Source organism: Bradysia coprophila, unplaced genomic scaffold, assembly GCF_014529535.1.
Source record: "Bradysia coprophila strain Holo2 unplaced genomic scaffold, BU_Bcop_v1 contig_232, whole genome shotgun sequence".
NCBI classification, from domain to species: Eukaryota; Metazoa; Arthropoda; class Insecta; order Diptera; family Sciaridae; genus Bradysia; species Bradysia coprophila.
In genome coordinates, this window is record NW_023503493.1 from 14118736 (window position 1) to 14139461 (window position 20726).

General features: G+C 36.9%; 4 protein-coding genes across 10 annotated transcripts in view; 2 read left to right on the plus strand and 2 right to left on the minus strand.

Moving 5' to 3' along the window:
• The window catches only part of LOC119077216 (odorant receptor 43a-like), a 456342-nt gene that overhangs the window by 363336 nt on the left and 72280 nt on the right, over positions 1–20726 (minus strand). The window lies entirely within an intron of this gene.
• Positions 1–20726, minus strand: part of LOC119076842 (putative odorant receptor 71a) — a 439431-nt gene that overhangs the window by 347672 nt on the left and 71033 nt on the right. The gene's annotated exons all lie outside the window — the stretch shown is intronic.
• Positions 1–20726, plus strand: part of LOC119076805 (FH1/FH2 domain-containing protein 3) — a 75706-nt gene that overhangs the window by 8356 nt on the left and 46624 nt on the right. For 3 of the 7 annotated variants that reach the window (XM_037183771.1, XM_037183770.1, XM_037183772.1), the window contains exons 2-4: positions 7037–7093; positions 7385–10413; positions 13796–13844. In XM_037183771.1, coding sequence (XP_037039666.1) covers positions 7037–7093; positions 7385–10413; positions 13796–13844 — 3135 coding nt within the window. Of the gene's footprint in view, positions 1–7036; positions 7094–7384; positions 10414–13795; positions 13845–18040; positions 18168–20726 lie in introns of those variants that run through there. The other 4 variants (XM_037183775.1, XM_037183776.1, XM_037183774.1 and 1 more) reach the window with 4 other exon arrangements.
• On the plus strand, positions 11014–12794 carry LOC119076828. The gene is made up of 2 exons (XM_037183828.1): positions 11014–11594; positions 11687–12794. The coding sequence occupies exons 1-2, from the start codon at positions 11073–11075 to the stop codon at positions 12776–12778; spliced, it is 1614 nt and encodes a 537-aa protein (XP_037039723.1). The 5' UTR covers positions 11014–11072; the 3' UTR covers positions 12779–12794.

Here is a 20726-nt window from a genome sequence, read left to right on the forward strand (position 1 = left end):
CAAACATAACTTTACCTCTGCCTCCAGAATGCCACTGTTCTGTAGACTCGTACAGGTCTAACAAGTTAATTCCTAAAAATAGAACCTTGCAATTAGACTATATTCGTGTATTGTAATTGGTGCGACTATATAATACGATCTAATATTTATTATAGCACAGAAGTATGCATGCATGGAACATTATAGTTTCACAAATCTAATGAAAAGCTGAGTGTGTTGTCATATAGTGCAAGATGAAAATAAAAATGTGTTGAAACCTTTGTGATGATATTTGACTGCAACCGTATTATTTTTAGATTGCATCTCGATATATACGAGATGTGCATGCATTCCGTTAAATATTGTGAAATGTGATGTTATCCACGTTATATGCAGAACATGTAAAAATGAGCATAAATCATAAAAAATTCGATGCATAATGGACATTCAAGTTTATCTCTGCAGATGTTTTTTTCTTCGTTCTAAAATCTAAATATTCTGCTCAATTATATTGTTTGGTAATTGCAAAATATGTGCTGTGCTCGTCTGGTTTTCATTCGATAATTAATACGGTTCGCTGGTATATCATACACCGAAAATATTGAGGTATTTTTTTCGATTTGTAATAGAGGTTGTGTTTTGGTGGAATTTAGTTCGGATATATGAAAATTTGGTGGAAATGTAAATGAATAACCATTCACGAGTGTAGTGTGTGGAAATATGATAAGAAGGATTAAGTGTAATTTGCCACCTACATACTATCAAACGCTCTAGTAGCAATTTATGTGTAATTAAACAGCTTCTGTGCCCGCAGTGCTGTTCATAATAATCTAGAAGCTTATTTTTGTGTAATATGTATGTTTTGGGGTCGATTTTCACATCACTGTCACTGCATCGTAATTTTCCTTTCCTCCATTTTTCTCTTTTAATTGGGTCGTATTCTCAATCTTGGTTAAAATTATGTTACGACAATTAAATAATGCTATCAACACTTCAGTAATTAGATCAATTCCGTCGACAAATTTGACATCCAGCATTTTAAATGAAAATGACGGAAATTAGGTTAATGTTATTTACTGTGGAAACACTTTCCATCATTTTGTGTCCACAGAGGAAATACCACATATTTTACGGTTACCCGTGGATACATTATAAGAAGAAGTGGTGAAAGAATTCTCATGAATTTTGCCTCAAATTTCGAAAGATTTTCTTCCACATCTTGAGGAATCGTTCGAAGATTTTTTTCTGTTTTATTGTGCTGTTTAGTGTTTGATGGGAAATCTTGAACTAGGTTTACTGTACACTCCTCTATAATAAGAAGGAATCGATTTTCCTTCACGTGTTATAAGAATTTATTTCGACTTAAATAATTCAATACATCAACAGTTATCAATAAAGCCCCTTTCTTTACAAATTTTTAGTAGTAAAGGACTTGCGTCACGATGCCCTACTACCGTGGCGTTATTATTATTCAATGAACACGAATAGATGTCAATAGATTTCATTAGTAGAGTGTGTCAATTTTGCTACATTGTCCTGGCTTCTGGACACACCTGGTCCCACCCTCAGACTCAGAAAGTATTCTAGGAAAACAACAACAAAATATTAACGAAGCATGGATATTGCCAGAATCGTTTTGCTGATTCGGGGTGTCGCGGGTGTTAAGAGGCTGAGGCGATGCTTTGCTGAAAAGCATACATTTGGGCTTTTTTTAAATACCGGATTCTAGTTTACTTTTAATGAAATCTTCCCACCAGAATTCTATTTCAAAATTATATGAGCGCATTAACGACCACGAATGTGATAGCTTTCAACAGAAAATATGTCTGGTGGTAGCAGTTTGACCAGATTTGAAAAGCAACATTTCGCTAAACTGATGACTTTTCCGAAACTGATTCTTTACAGAAGAGGGATTACGGCGTCAGTTCTCTTTTCTCTATTCAATCAAAACTCTACTGATAGAGACACATGTTAGGGTGGTTCAAATTTCCCTGAAGGCGAAGAAATCGAAAATTGTTATTGAAAATGTACAAAAATGACATTTTAAAAATGTTTAAAGACGTAAATTTTGTGTTTCTATGTATTTCTTACAATTTCAAAGCAATCTAAAAAAGAAAACAAAAAAAAAAAAATTGCCCAAATTGACCAATTGGTCAAAAAATCCTATGCAAAACCATGGATTTATTTCATGAAAAATTAATGTGACGCCTACACTTTGTAAAATACAATTATACTTTCTTCGGCAAAATTGTAGCAAATGATATAGAGAACAATATTACCAAAAAAAAATTACTTTGAAGAAATTATTTAACTTTAACATTAAATTTAAAACATCAATTTGAAGAAAAGTCGGAAAACTCTTAAACGATATGGAAAATTCGGAAAATCTAACTACGTCATAAAAAACTTTGAACTTTTTTACCTTTAAAATGAGCTACCACACGCATCTCTCCGTTTCACACAGCCCTGTTAATAATTTGACAAAGACACCTCTGCATTTAAACTTTGAAGGGGTGGTGAGAAAACTATTTCTTCGATGTCCCCAACAACCTCCAATCACTCGTTTGTCGCAACTCGCTCGGTAAACGTTCCTTAACAAAATTTGCGTTATCGACTACACTAAAAAAAAAAAAAAATTGAAGTGCACGGGTGAGCATCAGCCCGACAAGTTGAAGGTTGTGAGTTCGTATCTCACCAGTGCACAAAAAATTTTTAGACCCGTACGAAGTACTGGGGTCTTATGGGTTTACGCATACGTTTGTAACACGTCGAATTGGACTCCCTGAGTAAGGGGAAACCTATTATGGTTGTCTAGAGATGCCAAATCCGCGAAAAAAAAAATGTCCGTCTGTCCGTCTGTCCGTCTGTCCGTCTGTCTGCACGATAACTTGAGTAAAACGCATCCGATTTTGAAAATTCTTTTTTTTCCCGTTTGGTAATGTCAAAAGACAGGCTAAGTTCGAAGATGAGTGATTTTGGATCGACCCCTCCCGAGCTGTGGCCCAATAAGTGCTTTACGGTTTTTCGAAGATATCTCCGGACATTTAAACGTTAAACTTGTAAGTGATACGTCAAATAAAAGGTATTTACAATACCGATCGACAAAAAAAAAGTTTATGGAAATCGGATGACCGACTCGTGAGTTAGACCCCTTGGTGTGGAACAGGCACAGGGCGGCAAGCAGTTTTTGCTTGTAGGTCGGCCACATTTGAACATATTTCGTCTGTTTTAGCTTTATTAGATAGGTATTGACCGTACCAATCAGGAAAAAAATTTTTTATGAAATTATGTTCTCCGGAGCGTGAGCTAGGTCTCTTGGAGTGAGCTCTTATCTGGCTACTCGGAAGTACAGTGAACGTGGTGTATTTTGACAATATCTCGAGTAAATTTTGACCGAATTTCATGAATTTTTAGCCCCGTACGAAGTACAAAGGGGCTTATAGGATTACGATGCCGTGTGTAATTGATGGAATTCGAAGCAGACGGTAAGGGCAAAGTGTTTGCCTATGTTCATAGATGACGAATCTGCAATAAAAATTTTGTCTGTCCGTCTGTCCGTCTGTCACGTCGATATCTTGAGTAAATCAAATCCGATTTCAAAAATTGGGCAAAATGGGCATATTCGGGTCGGCCCTTCGTGAGTTAGGGCCACCTAAGTGATTTAAGGTCTTTTGGTGATATTTATGGCAAAACAAACGATGGAAATGTAAATGACACGGCAGGTCAATACCAATCCAGGAAAAAAAAGTTTTTTAAAATCGGTTGAGTGGACCGTGAGTTAGGGCCTTAGAAGTGAAATGCTACTAGGGTCCTATGTGTATTTTACATAGAACTCGAGTAAATTTCATTCGTTTTTCGTAATTTTTGTTTGATTTGGAAGGTAATCGAATGCCGAATAGAATGTTGTTGAAAAAAAATTAAATTTGGGTCCTTGGCCTAAGGCCGCTACTAGGGCCCTGTGTGTATTTCACATATAACTCGAGTATATTTCATCCGTTTTTCGTAATTTTTGTTTCATTTGGAAGGCAATCAAAGGCCGAATAGAATGTTGTTGAAAAAAAAATAAATTTGGGTCCTTGGACTTAGGCCACTACTAGGGCCCTATGTGTATTTTACATATAACTCGAGCAAATTTCATCCGTTCTTCGTAATTTTTGTTTCATTTGGGAGGTAATCAAAGGCCGAATAGAATGTAGTTGAAAAAAAATTAAATTTGGGTCCTCGGACTGAGGCCGATACTAGGGCCCTATGTGTATTTTACATATAACTCGAGCAAATTTCATTCGTTTTTCGTAATTTTTGTTTCATTTGGAAGGTAATCAAAGGCCGAATAGAATGTTGTTGTAAAAAAATTAAATTTGGGTCCTTGGACTAAGGCCACTACTAGGGCCCTATGTGTATTTTACATACAACTCGAGCAAATTTCATCCGTTTTTCGTAATTTTTGTTTCATTTGGGAGGTAATCAAAGGCCGAATAGAATGTTGTTGAAAAAAAAATTAAATTTGGGTCCTCGGACTGAGGCCGATACTAGGGCCCTATGTGTATTTTACATATAGCTCGAGCAAATTTCATCCGTTTTTCGTAATTTTTGTTTCATTTGGAAGGTAATCAAAGGCCGAATAGAATGTAGTTGAAAAAAATTTTAAATTTGGGTCCTCGGACTGAGGCCGATACTAGGCCCTTCAAAAAAATAAAATTTTAGGGCGATTTGAAATTTTTGTTTCATTTGAAAGGAACGTCGTACGGGGCTTCGTAATTGCGCTATGCGCAATTTGTAAGATGTACATATTACATAATAATTTTACTTTTACTTTATTGCGGCGCAATAGGCTTACGGTCAAAGTAGGGTGACAGACGCACTAGGGTCACGTACGCAATAGATATACGGGTTTGTACGGGGCTCAGTCGCAGCAAACGCTCCGACTGTTCTGATGGCTCGTTTTTTGTTTGAAAGGTATTAACGAATGTAAAGCGTCGGTACTATTTCCGGTCTCCTAACAAAATGGCTGCCGGCGGCCATATTGGATTTTAGTAAAATAGAAATATCTTGGGAAAAATGATACTTAGAGAGTTTCTGTTAACATGGAAATAATTTGTTATGTGTGTGGGGTTTCAGGGATTCCATATACGGACATCTATATATACCTATATACAGCTATATTGAGCTATATACAGGCATATAGAGCTATATAATAGCATATATTTATCTGTGAAATGTTTATTTATAGTGAAATATAGTTAAATATAGCGGTATATAGCTGTTTAAATAGGAATTTATGAAATTTGTCTTCGTACGGGGCTGTCTATATTGCCTCCGGCAATTTAGTTGTATATGATAACAAGGCAAAGAGTGGATAATGTAAGTGATTTTAAAGGGAGAATAGTTTTTCAGCAGAGAAGAAAATGAAGTAAGAGAAATGAAGAGTTTCACATTAAAGGCTTTTGATACGAATAGGTGTTTCGTACGGGTCGGCGTTAGCTATGTTTTTATTTCAAATCCAATTCGATTCTAGTTTTTCTAAAACTAAAAATTAAAAGAATTCGTCGCGGAATATAGCGTTTCTCTAGAAATCTTATACATAGTTCGTGTTTACAGTTACTTGGAACAAACCTATAAGAAAACGTTGACCAGAGTTGCTGCTCATCGTTTATTTTTGTTGACGTAATATTGCAAGGTTCAGTGAGCGAATCTAGCTACTAATACCCAACTTTTTCTGGGTTCAGCAGCGCACTTTGGTGAACTTTTGTGAGTACTTTAAAAGTTCGCAAACCAAAAAATTTTATCTCGCCGATTGGCTTCAGAAATCAAAGATGCAGTTTGTAACGCTACATTACATTACATTACATTACATTGTAATGTAATGTAATGTGCAATGTGTAATGTAATGTGTAATGTAGATGTAATGTTGGATTTCTTTAGTTATTTAGTGATATTTCTTGAGAGGGCTTGGAAAAGTGAACGAAAGTACGCCGTTCAGCCCAAAAAGATTAGGTCCATGTCTTCAGGATCGCTCCCAGGACTTATTGAAACACGTGGTTTCTTAGTATCACATTTAGATTTATGGAATTATTCTAGCGATTTAAAATTAGATTTTAGTGGGTTCAATAGCCTACTGTGATGAACTTTTGCATGTTCCCCACAAATACGCAAAGCGCAAGGTATATATTGCCTATAGACCTTGGAAGTGGAAGTCTGGCTTTCAGTTAAAATTAGTGTGGTGAACTTGTAGGACAATGTTGTGTGTATTCGATTTTTGTTAGCGATCAACTGAAATGCTATTATATTGTCAATTTGTTTTTGTTTGGCAAAGTCCAAGTCACAAATTGTGTGTCGTATTCGTATTTTGCAGTATTAATTCGGCGAGGATTAGTTTGTTGAAAATTGGAAAATTTGGCGTGTAGGCTTACATCAAGTTTGTTGTCAGAAATGTTCGGACTAAAAATGTCAACTTATTTGAGAATTTTTTAATTCTTTTAAAGAATGTGCGGTGACACACGGCCTAATTGTACTGAATAGAATCTTATGCGTTCTTATTGCCTTTTCCCGCATCTTCAGTGACGTGCCGTTTCTTAAACGATGATTTTATTGTAATGTCGTCGTAATAACTTTTCAGCGGAAGAAAAACCTCACATATCTCTTATAACATTCAAATAAATCATAGATCAATTTAAATAACAAACAAGTTCGCTTGTTTTACAAGTTACCTAACTGATAACGAAGTGTTAAATCAATTCAAATCGAAAAAAATTATGGTTTCCAGTTTAACATCATAGATCAATTTCTATTAACGTTGACTCGAGTTAAAGCTGTGCGTATCAATTTATTTTAATGAAAGTCACATGCAACAAATTCACATAAATGAATATTTCTGATGTTAAAGATGAGAACAACTCTGTTTAATTAGCGAATGGGGCAGTCAAAGGAAAGTTTATTAATTTATGCGAAGTCAATGGCACCTAATAAACGACTCGATTAAATTTGTCTCTATAGAATATGACGTTTGTTAACAGTTCGATTAACGATGTTTAATTGCTCATTTTCTTGTATTTTCCAGATGCCTTGGAAATCGAGTCTTTCCGGATATTCACCGAAATCTGATTCTGGAAGCAGAGTAAGTACCACCATCAACAAAATTCAATTGTTTTGATCTAATAAATATAAAATCAAATTACGATTTGCAACACGCACAGCCATAGCAACAGAAATAATAAACATTTCAATTAATCATGTCGAGCTATTTTTCCTTAAACTCTTGCCAAAACACACCGCACACACTTCACCTCGCATCCACAATATCTGTTGATATTTATTATATGAAAAAACATTGTGTGATAAAATCGCATCCACACTATGAAGTAGGTCGTTCATCTCAAAAAAATTACTTTTCTTCTTATAATTTTAGTATTCATCGCGGGACGATGTTGCATCAGTTGAATCTAAAACAACACCTCGTTTCGGAAATCTTACATCACCCACATCATATCGACCATCGTACTCGGGTGGTACGTACCGATCGGTGAAACGTGATCTACCTGCTGTAACACCAGCGTCCAGCTATACGAGTAAATACAATACAATCGGATCACCGAGTAAAGACAGCCCAGACAGCAAAGACTATTTGTCAACTAAGAAAGTTAATGCATCGAAATATGGCTCAGCTAAGACATTATCGCCCGAGGCGAAGCCGAGTCGTTATACGGGTTCGACAACTAGTTTAAATTCGAAGACTAAAATTAGGGAACCTAGTCCGGTGGTTGAGAGGCGGTCTACATTAAATATTTCATCAATACGCAGTAGAGATCCTAGTCCGGCGACATACGGTAACAAATCTAGAGATCCTAGTCCTGCTGAGCCACGTTTTTATGGAACTACATCCACTGGATATTCTTCTAGTGGCTACAATAGACTTTATTCGAGGGCTAACACCGGTTCATATGGAACAAAGTATGGAAGCAGAAGTGCGGGAACTGCTTTATCTTACCTAACAGCCAGCGATGCATCTGCTCGATGTACATCACAACGGGCAAAAAGGGATAAAACGTCAAGAGATTGTACCAAAGAAAATTCAAAGGAACCGGATTCTTCCCGAGATGATTCTCTTTCAACGTCAATAGACGAATCGTCATTTTCCACTGATACAACCTCAGCCACACAGGATTGTGAGAAAATGATTGAGGTATCTGTAATCACAAGAGGTACGTCACCCAATCCACCATCTTCGTCTACATCATACATACGAACACGAAGAATTGATAATGCCAAGACCATCGAAAAAACGATCAAAAGGCCAATGAACAAACCAATCACAGAAGACAAGGAAATCCAATCAGATCGAATGGATGACTCAACAAAATATTCGAGATTCACAACGTCAAGAATAACGCCTTGGTCGTATGTGGATAACAACAAGTTCAATGCTTCCGGTTATTCTAGATTCGGTAATAGCACAACCAATGGAAGCTCATCGAAAGTAAATTCACCAAAAAGTGAAAAAGAAAGGAGTGACACAGACTCTGAGAAAAAATCTCCATCAAAATCATCCCATTCTGCATCGATTTCAAGAAGCAGTTCGGTTAAGTCCAATTCGAAAACGAAATCATCGTCAGATTCGCGTTCATCGGTTGAATCAAAGTCAAAGTCGTCTGTAAAGCAATCATCACCATCATCGAAATCAAAGTCGCCAGAATCAAGAACACTTCCACCGCAACCACCGAAAAGCGAATCACCCAGCAAAACAGTATCTTCATCGACCGGAAGTTTCAAATGGACGAACAAAGATTTCAGAAAATCCGCACTGAATGTTGGTCAATCGGATCGGCCACGAAAATCGAGAACAGCTTCGGTTGAAAGTGACCAGGAAAATGGTGTCGAAAAAGTCATTCTCACGACATCACGTCGTTCACCGAGCGCCGGTTCAGAGGTCAGTAGTTGCACTAGTACCACTATAACCAGCACATCCGAGGACGACTCAAAGCAAACATCTAAATTAACATCATCGTCACTGCCACCAAGCGTGTGCAATGGTGATGATTTGCCAAAAAATATTTTACGAACAGAATTGTGTCGAACCGCGCCATCACACCTTCAACAAAATGATTTGTCACAAAACGATACATCATCCTCGAAAAATGACGAAACAAAGTCATTCCTAATTCGTGCACTCGGTCCGGTAACAAATTTATTTAAATCGAAATCTGCACAGCCGCAATCGGTGCAATTGAATCGACCAGATACAATTTATGTGGACGACAATAACAGCACCAGTATATCCGAAAATATCAGCCAAGACACAGAATCTGTGTTTCCGGCAACGAAAACGAAATCGAACATTCAAACAGACGACCCCAATTGGTGGACGAACGATACGAACTCGAACAACAATCCAGGTGATTTCGGTAGCAACATGAAATACAAATTGCGACACATTGACTCCGGTGAGATTGCATGGTGGATGACGGAAAACGATAATGATGACAACGATGACACTATCGCAGATGATATAACCTTGAATCAGGATGAGACCAGCGAAAGAACGGAACCAATCACTGGCAAATTTAAGATACGCCATGTGGAATCGGGCGAAAAAGCATGGTGGCTGACGAATGATGTATCAGAGGAAACCAACGGTGGAATTACCAGCGAGGAAGTTGTAAACTTTGGCAATGAAAAGGAAAACTCTCCGGTTAAACAGAAATATCAAATTGCTCACATTCAGTCTGGCGAACGGGCATGGTGGCTGAATGACGATAACGAAGTGGATAAACCCACTCAAAACACGAACAATGGTAAAATGTGCACTATTCGACACATTGAATCGGGTGAGAAAGCTTGGTGGATGAACGGCGACGACTCCAACGATTCCACTAGCTACAATCAACCAAACACCAAATCGATAAGCTCGAATCGCGCCACCAGTGACGACTGTCGATGGTGGACAAACCAAGACAAATCAAACGATTCATCGAAAACTAAATCACCAATTAAGACTGACACTCGGACGGAGTATAAAATACGGCACATTGAGTCCGGCGAAAAGGCTTGGTGGATGACCGATGAAAATAATGACGATGCAGCCGATGAAGTTGATAATTTGAATGTAAATGCGATGAAGAATTGTTCGCTGGAATGCGACAAGTCGCCGTTAGGTGATCGAGCTAGTCCCGAGGGCTTAGAAGACACAACGAAAGATAGATCGTCGCCATACGATCACTTGAGTAACGGCAGTGGAAAAGTGAAAAATTTGAAAAAATTATTTATTTCGAAGCATACGAATATCGACGAAATATTGGGCTCGTCGTGTCATCCGCTTAGTCCGGTTTTGTTGCTGGATGAATTTGCGTCGAAAGATTTTCAAGAAATATCACCAGCTCAGGTTCGAATCCACGATAGTACAGCACAAATGCCAGTTATACACAGAATGCAGCACGATCGGTGAGTTAGCTTTTTCTTGGTGTGAAAATAAAAGTTTAAATTTAAATTTAATGTTTCATCATCATCTCATCTGTTTTCTATAATGATTCTTTCGAAGCAAAATTATCTCGCTTAAGGTGTCGGTGTCGGCATAACCGATATGCACCGATTTTTTTTTTATAGAATCGCGACTTCTAATTATTTTATCGTAAACTGATGTTGAAATAGAAAACATTTTCATGTACTTCTCATGTTGCAATAGCACTTTCTTTGGTGGCTGCAGCATTTTGAACCGTTTAAACACTCGTTGTATAGCGGAGAAAGACCAATAATGATTGAGAATTTGGAAATTATATTTTTTGAATGATTCTTTTTCGACTCAACAGAAAGTCAAGTAGCACAGTCAAAGCTTGTCAGTCCGAGCTTCATTGTGTCGTACTTCATTTCATGTTTGCTGAAACAAATGAAGTAATAGTATGTTGTGTTACAAGTATTGTAATGTTGATTTTTTCAGCACTAGACCCAAGTTTTCCTTACGAGCGGAGCGAGTAAGGAAAATTGGGTCGTGTGCTGAAAAAATCAACATTACAATACGTGTAACACATCATGCTTTGTGCCAACCGAGAATTGAAATAGACAAAAAATAACAATTTAGATAAAAAGTCCAATAAAAAACACTGATGAAAAATTCGCTGCTAAATTTCATCCATCGTAGTTGCATTGACAAAAAAATATTAAACTCTTATGACCACAATTGTCATTCGTTCTTGATTATTCTGCAATATTACACGTGCTTTATTATGAGTTCAAACGAGGATTCCGATTTGGAAGAAGCCGCCGAACGGGCACTTGGAAAATTGATACCAGCAGCTTCAAGGCTTAAATACGAAAAAGCGTACGAAGAATTGAGGAAGTGGTGTGAATCAAAGCATGTAAAGGAAATCAATGAGAAAAAGTTGCTCGCTTATTTCGATGTTCACTTGGGAAAAGTGAAAGCATCGACCGCATGGAGTACGTATTCGATGCTGAAAAAGACGTTACGGGTAAAGGAGAATATCGACATCAGCACGTACAACAATTTACGGGAACTATTGAAGCGGAAAGAAGACGACTATTTTGCGAAGAAATCGAAAATCCTGACGCTGGAAGAAATTTATCGATTCATTAAGGAAGCGCCTGATGAAATTTATTTGGTGACGAAGGTGAGTGTTGCATCAATTTACTATTTTTCAACGGATTGAATGGATGGAATGGAGAAAAAAATAATGGAACCGTTCGACGTTCTCTTTTCAAGGTTGCTCTCATTATCGGTGTGTATGGTGCCTGTCGGCGAAGCGAATTGTTGAAGATGAGCGTTAATCATATTGAGTACGGGGAGAATTACATCAGGATTGTCGTTCCGAAAACGAAGACCCGAATTGATCGTGACTTTTTCATCGACGTTGGTGGTGACCCAGACGTTAATTTGATCGCCATTGTCAAACGATACGCGGCACTGCGCCCACCATCAGTTACTATTGAACGATTCTTCTTGGGCTATCGCAAAGGAAAATGTATTAGCCAACCAATCGGCATCAACACGTTCGGAGGGTATCCGAAAGCAATTGCCGTGTTTCTAAACTTGCAATCACCGAGTGAGTACACAGGTCATTGTTTTCGCCGATCAGCCGCTTCGAGATTGGCAGAAGCAGGTACACCTCTAATTGATATAAAACGACACTGCGGATGGGAAAGCGACAGAGTGGCCGAGGGATATATTGTAAGATCTGAAAACAACAAGCGGAAACTGGCTAACAACATCATGGGAGCGAATAAAAGAAAAAAGACCGATGTTCCGACAGCTCAAGGCAATTCAATGGGAGCACAGACGAATTGTGCTGCGATTCCGTCGACTTCAAGCGCTGCCGAATTAAACGAACAATTGATGGGTGAAACGATGAAGCGTCGTACCATTGCGTCTGATTTGACTGATGTGGAATTGGGTGGGCAATTGTTAGATCGACATACGAATCATGCTGCCATTCCGGTAACTTTGGGCAATTCAATTGGAGGTCAGACGAATCGTTCTGCAATTGCGTCGACTTCAAGCGCTGCCGAATTAAACGAGCAAATGATGGGCCTACCGATGAAACGTATTGACATTCCGTCGACTTCAGATGCTGGCCAGTTCAATGAAGAATTTGATGAATCTATATTTCGATGCTTCAGTCAAGTTGTTTGCGAAAACAACGATAATCCGATTACGGAAAGCTTGAACGACGAAAATTGTGCGCCTGGTCCGGCCGAAAACTTCACCATCGTTTCGAGTCAAACGCGTAAGGCTGTTCCATCAGCGAATACATTCTCGCATTTACAACATTGTACCTTCAACATTTACCAAAAATAAAATGCTTCTGCGATAAATCGACTTTCTACGTTTCTGTTTTTCAAAAATTAATACTGAAAAGAGAGTTCACTTTACAGCACTCAAACGGGTGCTGAAATAAGCCACTTTACAGCACTCAAACGAGTGCTGAAATAAGTCACTTTACAACACTAAAATGAGTGCTGAAAAGTGTCGTATTTCAATTCTCGGTGGCACAAAAGAATTTGTATCAAACATTATTCGATCACTTTAACACATTGCAGAATAATGCCCTCGCTGGAACTTTACCCACCCTGGAAAGTAGTAAAGGAGTCGAGGGGTACCTCAAAAAAAAAAAAAATCAAAAATCTAAAATTAAATTTTTGATTTTTAAACAAGTCAAAGTGTTAAACCGGAGAAGTAACAGGTTCAGTCGTTCAATATAGTAAACCTATTAGAGATGAGCGGCCTACCCGAATTTTCGAAAAGAAATCCTGGTTCACCCAAACCGACTTGATTCCCATTTATCGGTCTTTTGGGTTATGGAGTTACAAAATTGTACATTCCGGATCGGGTCAGGTGTTAGTTTTTTCGGGATTTATCCAGTTTTAAAAATGTAATTCGGATTGGGTTGTATTTCCGCCCTCCTCTAACCTATATCTATCATCTATGGCCTAATGACCCACAAATGTTTACAATTGAAGTAAAGCTGATCTCTCAACAGTAGCATTTAATTCGACATTTTTGTCAGCATTACTTAAAGTGATTGTCAATTTAATTTGTGTCTAAGTTTGCTTTAGCTACTTTAACAGCTGATCCATTCATACACTTACATTGATTAGTTGTGCTCTGCCCATATACGATCTTACCGCATTTGTGAGTATGAAATCCGTATGAAGAGGTATAAACAATGTGCTAAGTTTTATATGAGTGGACCAGCTGGTAAAACAGCTAAATCAAATTTATAGACACAAGTTTGGTTGACATTATTTTCTTTCAATTTAATTGGATCGACTAAATCAATCCTACCCTAACTCTAATTGCATTTCTTTTTTCCAGAGATTCTTGGGATTACCTTTCGTCTCCCGCATCATATACAACAAATAAGGTGAGTACTGACCACAGTGAAAAATTCTTTCTTCCAACACAAATGTTTTGATGAATTTTTTTACATAACAAAAATATTATACAAACCAGATGGGAAAGGTAGGCATACCTACACTTTTTTTTACGCCATATCCATTTGTTATTTTATAAGTGTATGCTGTGCGAATAGGTAAAGAAACTGTAGCGTCGAATATGTAGGTCGAAATCAAGATTATTAACTTTTATTTTCCTTCTTCTGATTTTTTGGATAAATGCCAGCAAAATTGTTCGAAAATCTCTTTTGTCTAAAATTAGAATATTCAAATGTAAAGCAATATGCGACTGCAAGTTTATCCATTCGGTTGTGATTGAGGTTCTTGTTTTTATGTTATACACATTAGATGGTTGTTGTTGTACTATCTGTTGCTTAATTCGTTTCGGAGTACACCATTAAAACATGGGAATGGTGTGTTTCGTGTTGATGTGATAATCAAAGCCATTTCAAGAGTTTCACCATTTTAATCAGTCATCATCGAACGATCATATTTAATAATGTTTGCCCTGCGTCTGTCGCATTGAAACGTTACGTTCGTTCTATTTATCGGGAATTAGCAGCAATCATAGTCAACTAAGAATTTGTAGGTCAATATTCACTGTAGTATACACTACACACCTTCATTGATCAATCATAATAGGCATTTTAGCTTTTGTTTTCCCTAGGGTAGAAAGTGGTTTATTACACAGCTGGGAAAAACAAGAAAATTGTTTTAGGTAAAATCCATTACATAACGCGGGATAAAAATGAAAAGTCTCGTTTTCCTGTGTTTATTGATAGCGGCTTCGCCTCGGATCAACAAAATTCACACAAAAACTGTCAGGTAATTCCACATGGAATTTTTCTAGAAGTTCACTCAACCTTCATAGTTTTGAGTAGTTTCTGTGTGTTTTGTGGCTACAAGATGTAAACACTGAATATCTCGTATGACGTATTCCAAATACGCTGAATTTGTGTTCATAAATCTAGCCTACATTTAGGCGAAACATCAATTCAGCCTCGAATTAAGCACATCCTTAGAGATTATTTGTATTTTCATACTTTGAGGGTTAGTTCGGAAGTTACAATCCGGTGGGCCAGACCGAACTTATTACTGGCCGTAGCCGTAAAGGGCTGTCGGTGAAGTCTTTAATCCTGTTTCACCCTAACTTAAAAAAAACACCTTTACCGAACATCATCGTGCACTGCACGGAGATCATTATCCTATGCTTAGTTGGTATAAACACTAATGGTTCGTGCACGAGCGAAAAAGAAATTCAATTAAACAGTTTTCGTTTTTTCCATCGCGTTGGCGTCATTATTATTATAAGATAAGTTTGTGCAAAAAACTGAAAAATTTTCTTCCATTAAATAACCGGAAGTCTGGTCAGTATAATGGTTCTTTTCACTTTTTTTTTTAATCGTAACCACTCAACATAGGTACTAAACGATTTTTTTTGCTTATTTCATAACAGCATAGCTCCAGACTTCGATCTCTCGGTCTCTGATGAGAGCCAATTTAAATTAATCGTTTAACCAAATTAAAAACTCAGTCGGTTGTTGTTCAATTTTTGTGGTAATGAACCACATTTATTAAGCCCACAGGGTAAATTATGTTTATTGCGAATTCTAAAGAACAGTTTAACACTCTCGTCTTGACTCGAGTTGAAACTGTTAATGGCAAAATCGTATTTAAGTTCGCACTTTCACAACGTACTTTAGATTGTCCTTTACCTGGATAAAATGTTGACTTCTTTGACTTACAAGAAATCCGATCTTAGACAAAGTAATTATATCGGTTCAGAAAACACCTGTGGTGACTATTTTTGTCCAGAAATTTCAGGGGCACAAGAAAAACCTTAATTCCCTTTAATCCCCCATCGCATACATAAAAACTAGATACAACAAAAGACCACCATCCGTCCTAAAACTAATGGCATTCAGAAGCTCATAATATGAATGAAGTGTGACGTTGTTTAAAAGAAATGGTTTTACCGATCGACTTTGTTTCTATGCTAATGGTAAGTGTCGCATTACAATATCGATAGAAAAAGACCAATACCATTATCGTTCACATCTTCAAAAACAAAAAAGAACGAAAAAAAACGACACAAAGAAAGAGCACCGGAAAAAATTGCATTTTCATATGGCAAGGCATGGGTCGACACTTGCATATAGTAGAAAGTACAGTTGCTATATTGATAACGACTACAGACACAAATGAACGATTTTTTTCCGTGTCTTATTTACGCTCAACTGTTAGAGCTCACCTCAGATCCAGCTGTCTGCAGTAAACCGACAAAAATTCTATTTCTTTCGGTTATATCTCTTTGCAGTTCTTACAACTCATACCACTTCAATGAAACATAAACACTTCTGTATAGCATACTATACGTACAATGTTACCCGGCACTGCACGAGAAAGTTCTTTTTTTTTTGGTAGCTCACAACAAAATCGGGCCCTATCAATAGAACAAACTGACCAACCAAAATGAATAATCATACATTTAAATGTGTGTGTGACAACTTCGTGTACAGACAGTAAAAAGTTCTTAATGTCAAAATTAAAGGGACTCATTATGTCAAACGAAGCAACGTTAACGTTTTAGTGTTAGTGGTGTGTGTGTGTCATATAATTTTTGAATGAGTTTAGGGTAATAATTCCTCTATGTAGTCTACCTCTATGTCGAAATCAAACATCGATATTTTAGAAAAGGCTCGGCATCTGTTATCGACAACAGCGACAGAGATAATCGATGAGTTCCGGTTAGATTTCTGTTATGTAGGAAAATGCGGGCGTTTTAACTAATGAAGTTAAAGATTCAGATTTTGTATATGACACTATGAAGGATGAGATTGTACTATTTTTGTGTGACATTACTTGCCATTTGTCTCGGAAATGCTGATCCATTTGCCTCTCTGACGTATTCTAGAAACCTCTGAATGGTTAGAACCCTCTGCCTTGTCTGCTTGACGACTGTAATGGAATCAATTACTAGTCCAGTCCTTTGTATCGATCCAGTCGGCTGCTAGGAATTTCGTGCCACGTCATTCACAATAATTGACAAAATGACACATTTTGTATAAGGAAAATGTCACTTTGTGGGTTATTGTGAATGACGCGGCTCGAAATTCCTCAACACCATCCAGTCGCTTTACGTTTTATACATTCTTTCTTTACCTCTTACGGTTGACAATTAAAAACTATGGAACGTTTAAGGAAAATTTTCCGGCCGGAAAAGCGGATTATAAAAAATCTACTGATTAACGCGACAACATTTTTCGATTTTTTATCATTGAAGTCTTATCAACTACCAACAACAACTTCGTTGAACAATTTTTTTTTGAGAGGTACAATTTGGTGTCCATATACGGACACCGCCAATTCGAAACCGATTTCATTAAATGAAGAATCTTTGGAAATCTGAAGTCAGTGCCTGGAGCTCTGGTTGCTGTAGATTATTATCGCTATTATTGTACCAAAATGTTCGATGTTTTAAAGCCGTTAAAGACTTTTTATGATGAAAACTAAGAGCACAATATACAGTCCATTAGAGTAACACCCTTTCTTGACATTCACTGTCTTCCCAGCTCTAGAACCTAAGTATTTTACGTATTTTGGTCTGGCTTTAACTGGCTTTATCTGGATTTTAAAAAATTGGAGCTTTCATACAAAAATTGAAAAAGCCCACCGAACCAACACCGATATGGCCAGTCCGATCCTGGAAATAGAAGTTCATAGATTACCCTTAAGCAGTTCTTGAGCTGTGATCTTCCTCCACTGCATATACCTACCGCAAAGTTCCTTCAAAAACTTAATGTGTGAGAAACTTGACGAGCCATCCTAAACACAATCTGCTTTATATTGTTTACCGTTTTATACCAATTCTTTGCTAAATAAAACTAAAAATCAACTTTAACTCTCGCACGTCTTTTTCTCATAATTCATGAGCTCTGTGCCAACAACACTGCAGATTCAGGTATTATTATGTTTGTATTGCATATGGAGAAGCCGTATACACAATACAAAAAGAGAAAAAAAAAATTGTTCCTCGTTTTTCTGAATGTAAGTGCTTTCCGTATAGAAGTCTTAATTTTGTGCATGTGTATTCAGTTGAATATGACAACAAATATTTTATTAAGTTTAAGTTTGAGGAACTTGGCCAAAGTAAAATATCGTTTGAATTTAGTACTTGAGCGACCGTCCGTCTGATTACATATGAAAATTGAATCGGAGCGCGGATTTTGTATCGTGACAAATTGTGTAGCCTGAATAAAAAGTAAATTTTCGGAATCGTGTTGGAATAAATGGTTGGGTGAATTGTGCTAAATATTAAAAATAAATTCTAAATATTCACTTGCAAAACTGGTGTGTAATAAAAGCGACTGGGGAAATGGTGCAGAGTTTAGAAAAGGAAAATCAATATGCAATTTTCTCATTATAATGTGTCTATTATGTCTGGTCTGGTATGACAAGTGATAATCGAACCACAACGTTAAGAAATTGAAAACCGGTAACAGATGCAATTTAGCCAGAAGTTAAACTCAGTTCATTTTTTCATTTGGTACAGCGACTACATATTTTACATATTTACTATATGCAAACTGGAGTGGTTGGCTTTAAATGTTGCATTTATTGAAAAGCAATTATTTGCATAACATTTCATGAACTTTTTTATTTTTACTGTTGACTTTGTCCACTTCACATTCAGAGCTCTTCGAGTAAGGAAATCCACTTTGTTTCTCATCTGAGATCGCACCTTTTGAATATAACGACAATATAGTTTCTAGGTAGAGTTTCGGTTTTGTTGTTGTTTTATTTTTGTGCTTCAGGTGAATTTTGTTAGGTTTATGTTTATTTATTGCACCTTTACATTTGAACGGCATTTGAGCAACGAAATGACAATGGAATTGGGTTAAAAATAGTGCAGAAAAAATTTAAACTATCGACATTCATCATTGAATACATCAAAATTGAAGCCGGTGCCGGTCGGTCTTTCAAACTAATTTTTTCGTGTTTTTTTAGTACACGAATATTAAATAGGTCAGAGTCCCCATGCTTAGCTCTAAATAAGGAACAGAAAAGAAGAAGGAAAAATGCAACAAATTGGGAAAGAATAATTTGCTAAGTGTTGTAAGCGGAGTCGAAGGTCGAAGGGTTTCATGAGCAAACATTCACAAGGATAACAGGAAATTATTATTTTTGTTAGAAATTATTCAAGAGCAGAGACCTATTCCGAATTATCTTTTTTAATTGAAAACACGATCTCTACGTTCCACAATGGTCAATCTAAATTCACGCCTGTCGAAATTGACCACTGTGCGTTCCAAAGAATAATCCTTACCGACTGACACTTTGAATTTTACATAAATTTCGAAATTCGCACAAACTTCTCTCGAATATCGATACAAATATCAGATGGTTCATTTTCATATAACTTCGAACCATCTGCCACTACTCGTTTTACTACTGAGGTTAAATCTTGAGTTTTGCTACATTTATGCATCGTCCTGGTCGATGCATAAATGTAGCAAAATTCAAACAAGTTAAGAACAAAGAAACACCGTCTTATAAACCGTCCTTACATTTTGTTTGTCATTTTTGATTTATTTCTCTATTTTGCTGTACTTCCGGCACCTTGCAGTTATTTTCCGGGCTAAGAAATATGTCGAGAAAAAATTACAGGAAATTGTTCTTACTGTCGACGATGGTGCATTGGTGTTAAATAATGAATTGGTGTAGAGAACAGCCCTTGTTTGTAACTTTTTATTTTGACAAGACAAAGTAAAAAGTTCCAAACAATTACGTAAGTTATTTTACTCACTAAGCCATGGGAAATGGGTTTTAACGCTCATGTGAAGTAATGACTCGTTTCCCGAGAGTGCAGTGAGTAAATTGATTTTCCCTCATAATGTGGCTCTCATAGCCATTTTCACCAACTTTTTCGTAGTATCGTACAATACTTTATAATGTAAAGTTTACATGCTTGATTAATGAAAAACATGGTGTGCACATCAAGCAAGATTGGGACTATAAATAGAGTCCTGAAACTGGACAGTGTGTTATACAAATTTTGGCACTGTTAAGAATGTAAAAAAAAATCACTCAAAAAAGTACTCTATTTGACAGCTGTCACTACGATCAACCGTGCTTGCAGTGCGTTGTGCAGAGGTATGAGATAGTGAACTTGAAAACAATGATAGAAGCCCTTCGAATCACATCATACCGACATTTTACTGACAATATTTAATGTAGGTCTTCACATCCGCCAGAGATTGGTGGAGAGGGTTATTTTTCGTGTGAAAATTTATTGCGAAATTCGCAACACTGAAACGATAATTATTTATTCAAATAAATCACATGGATTCGATATACACTTATCTAACTGATAGAGTTCGTTTACATTGATCGCAGCCGCAAAACGAAAGTAATAAAACAGTTTTATTTTGCTGATGTTGTTTACACACTCAAAAAAATTAATGTTTTGCTTCAATTTTTCAAATTTCAACCGGATTTCACGGTCAAAAATCAATTCTACATTACATTTTTCGTATAGGGTCTAACGTGTTATTACAGTTGGACATGGACACCGGTTTATTATGTGGCTGTTTCAGCGAATTCATCTTCGTCTTCTTTTTTTTTCTGTTTATTTTAATAATTTATTTCGGGATTTCATGACTGATTTTCGATGAATTTTAATATATTTAAGATGTCATCAGACCTTGACGATCGAGGTAGATGTTGTATCTCCTTTACTTTTCTCATTTTTATTTCATTTTTTTCCTTCAACTATAGCTACACGGTAGTCAATTCAGCACCCTGCTGATATCGTCTTTGGCTTTTCATTATAGCGAGAACTGATTCGAAAA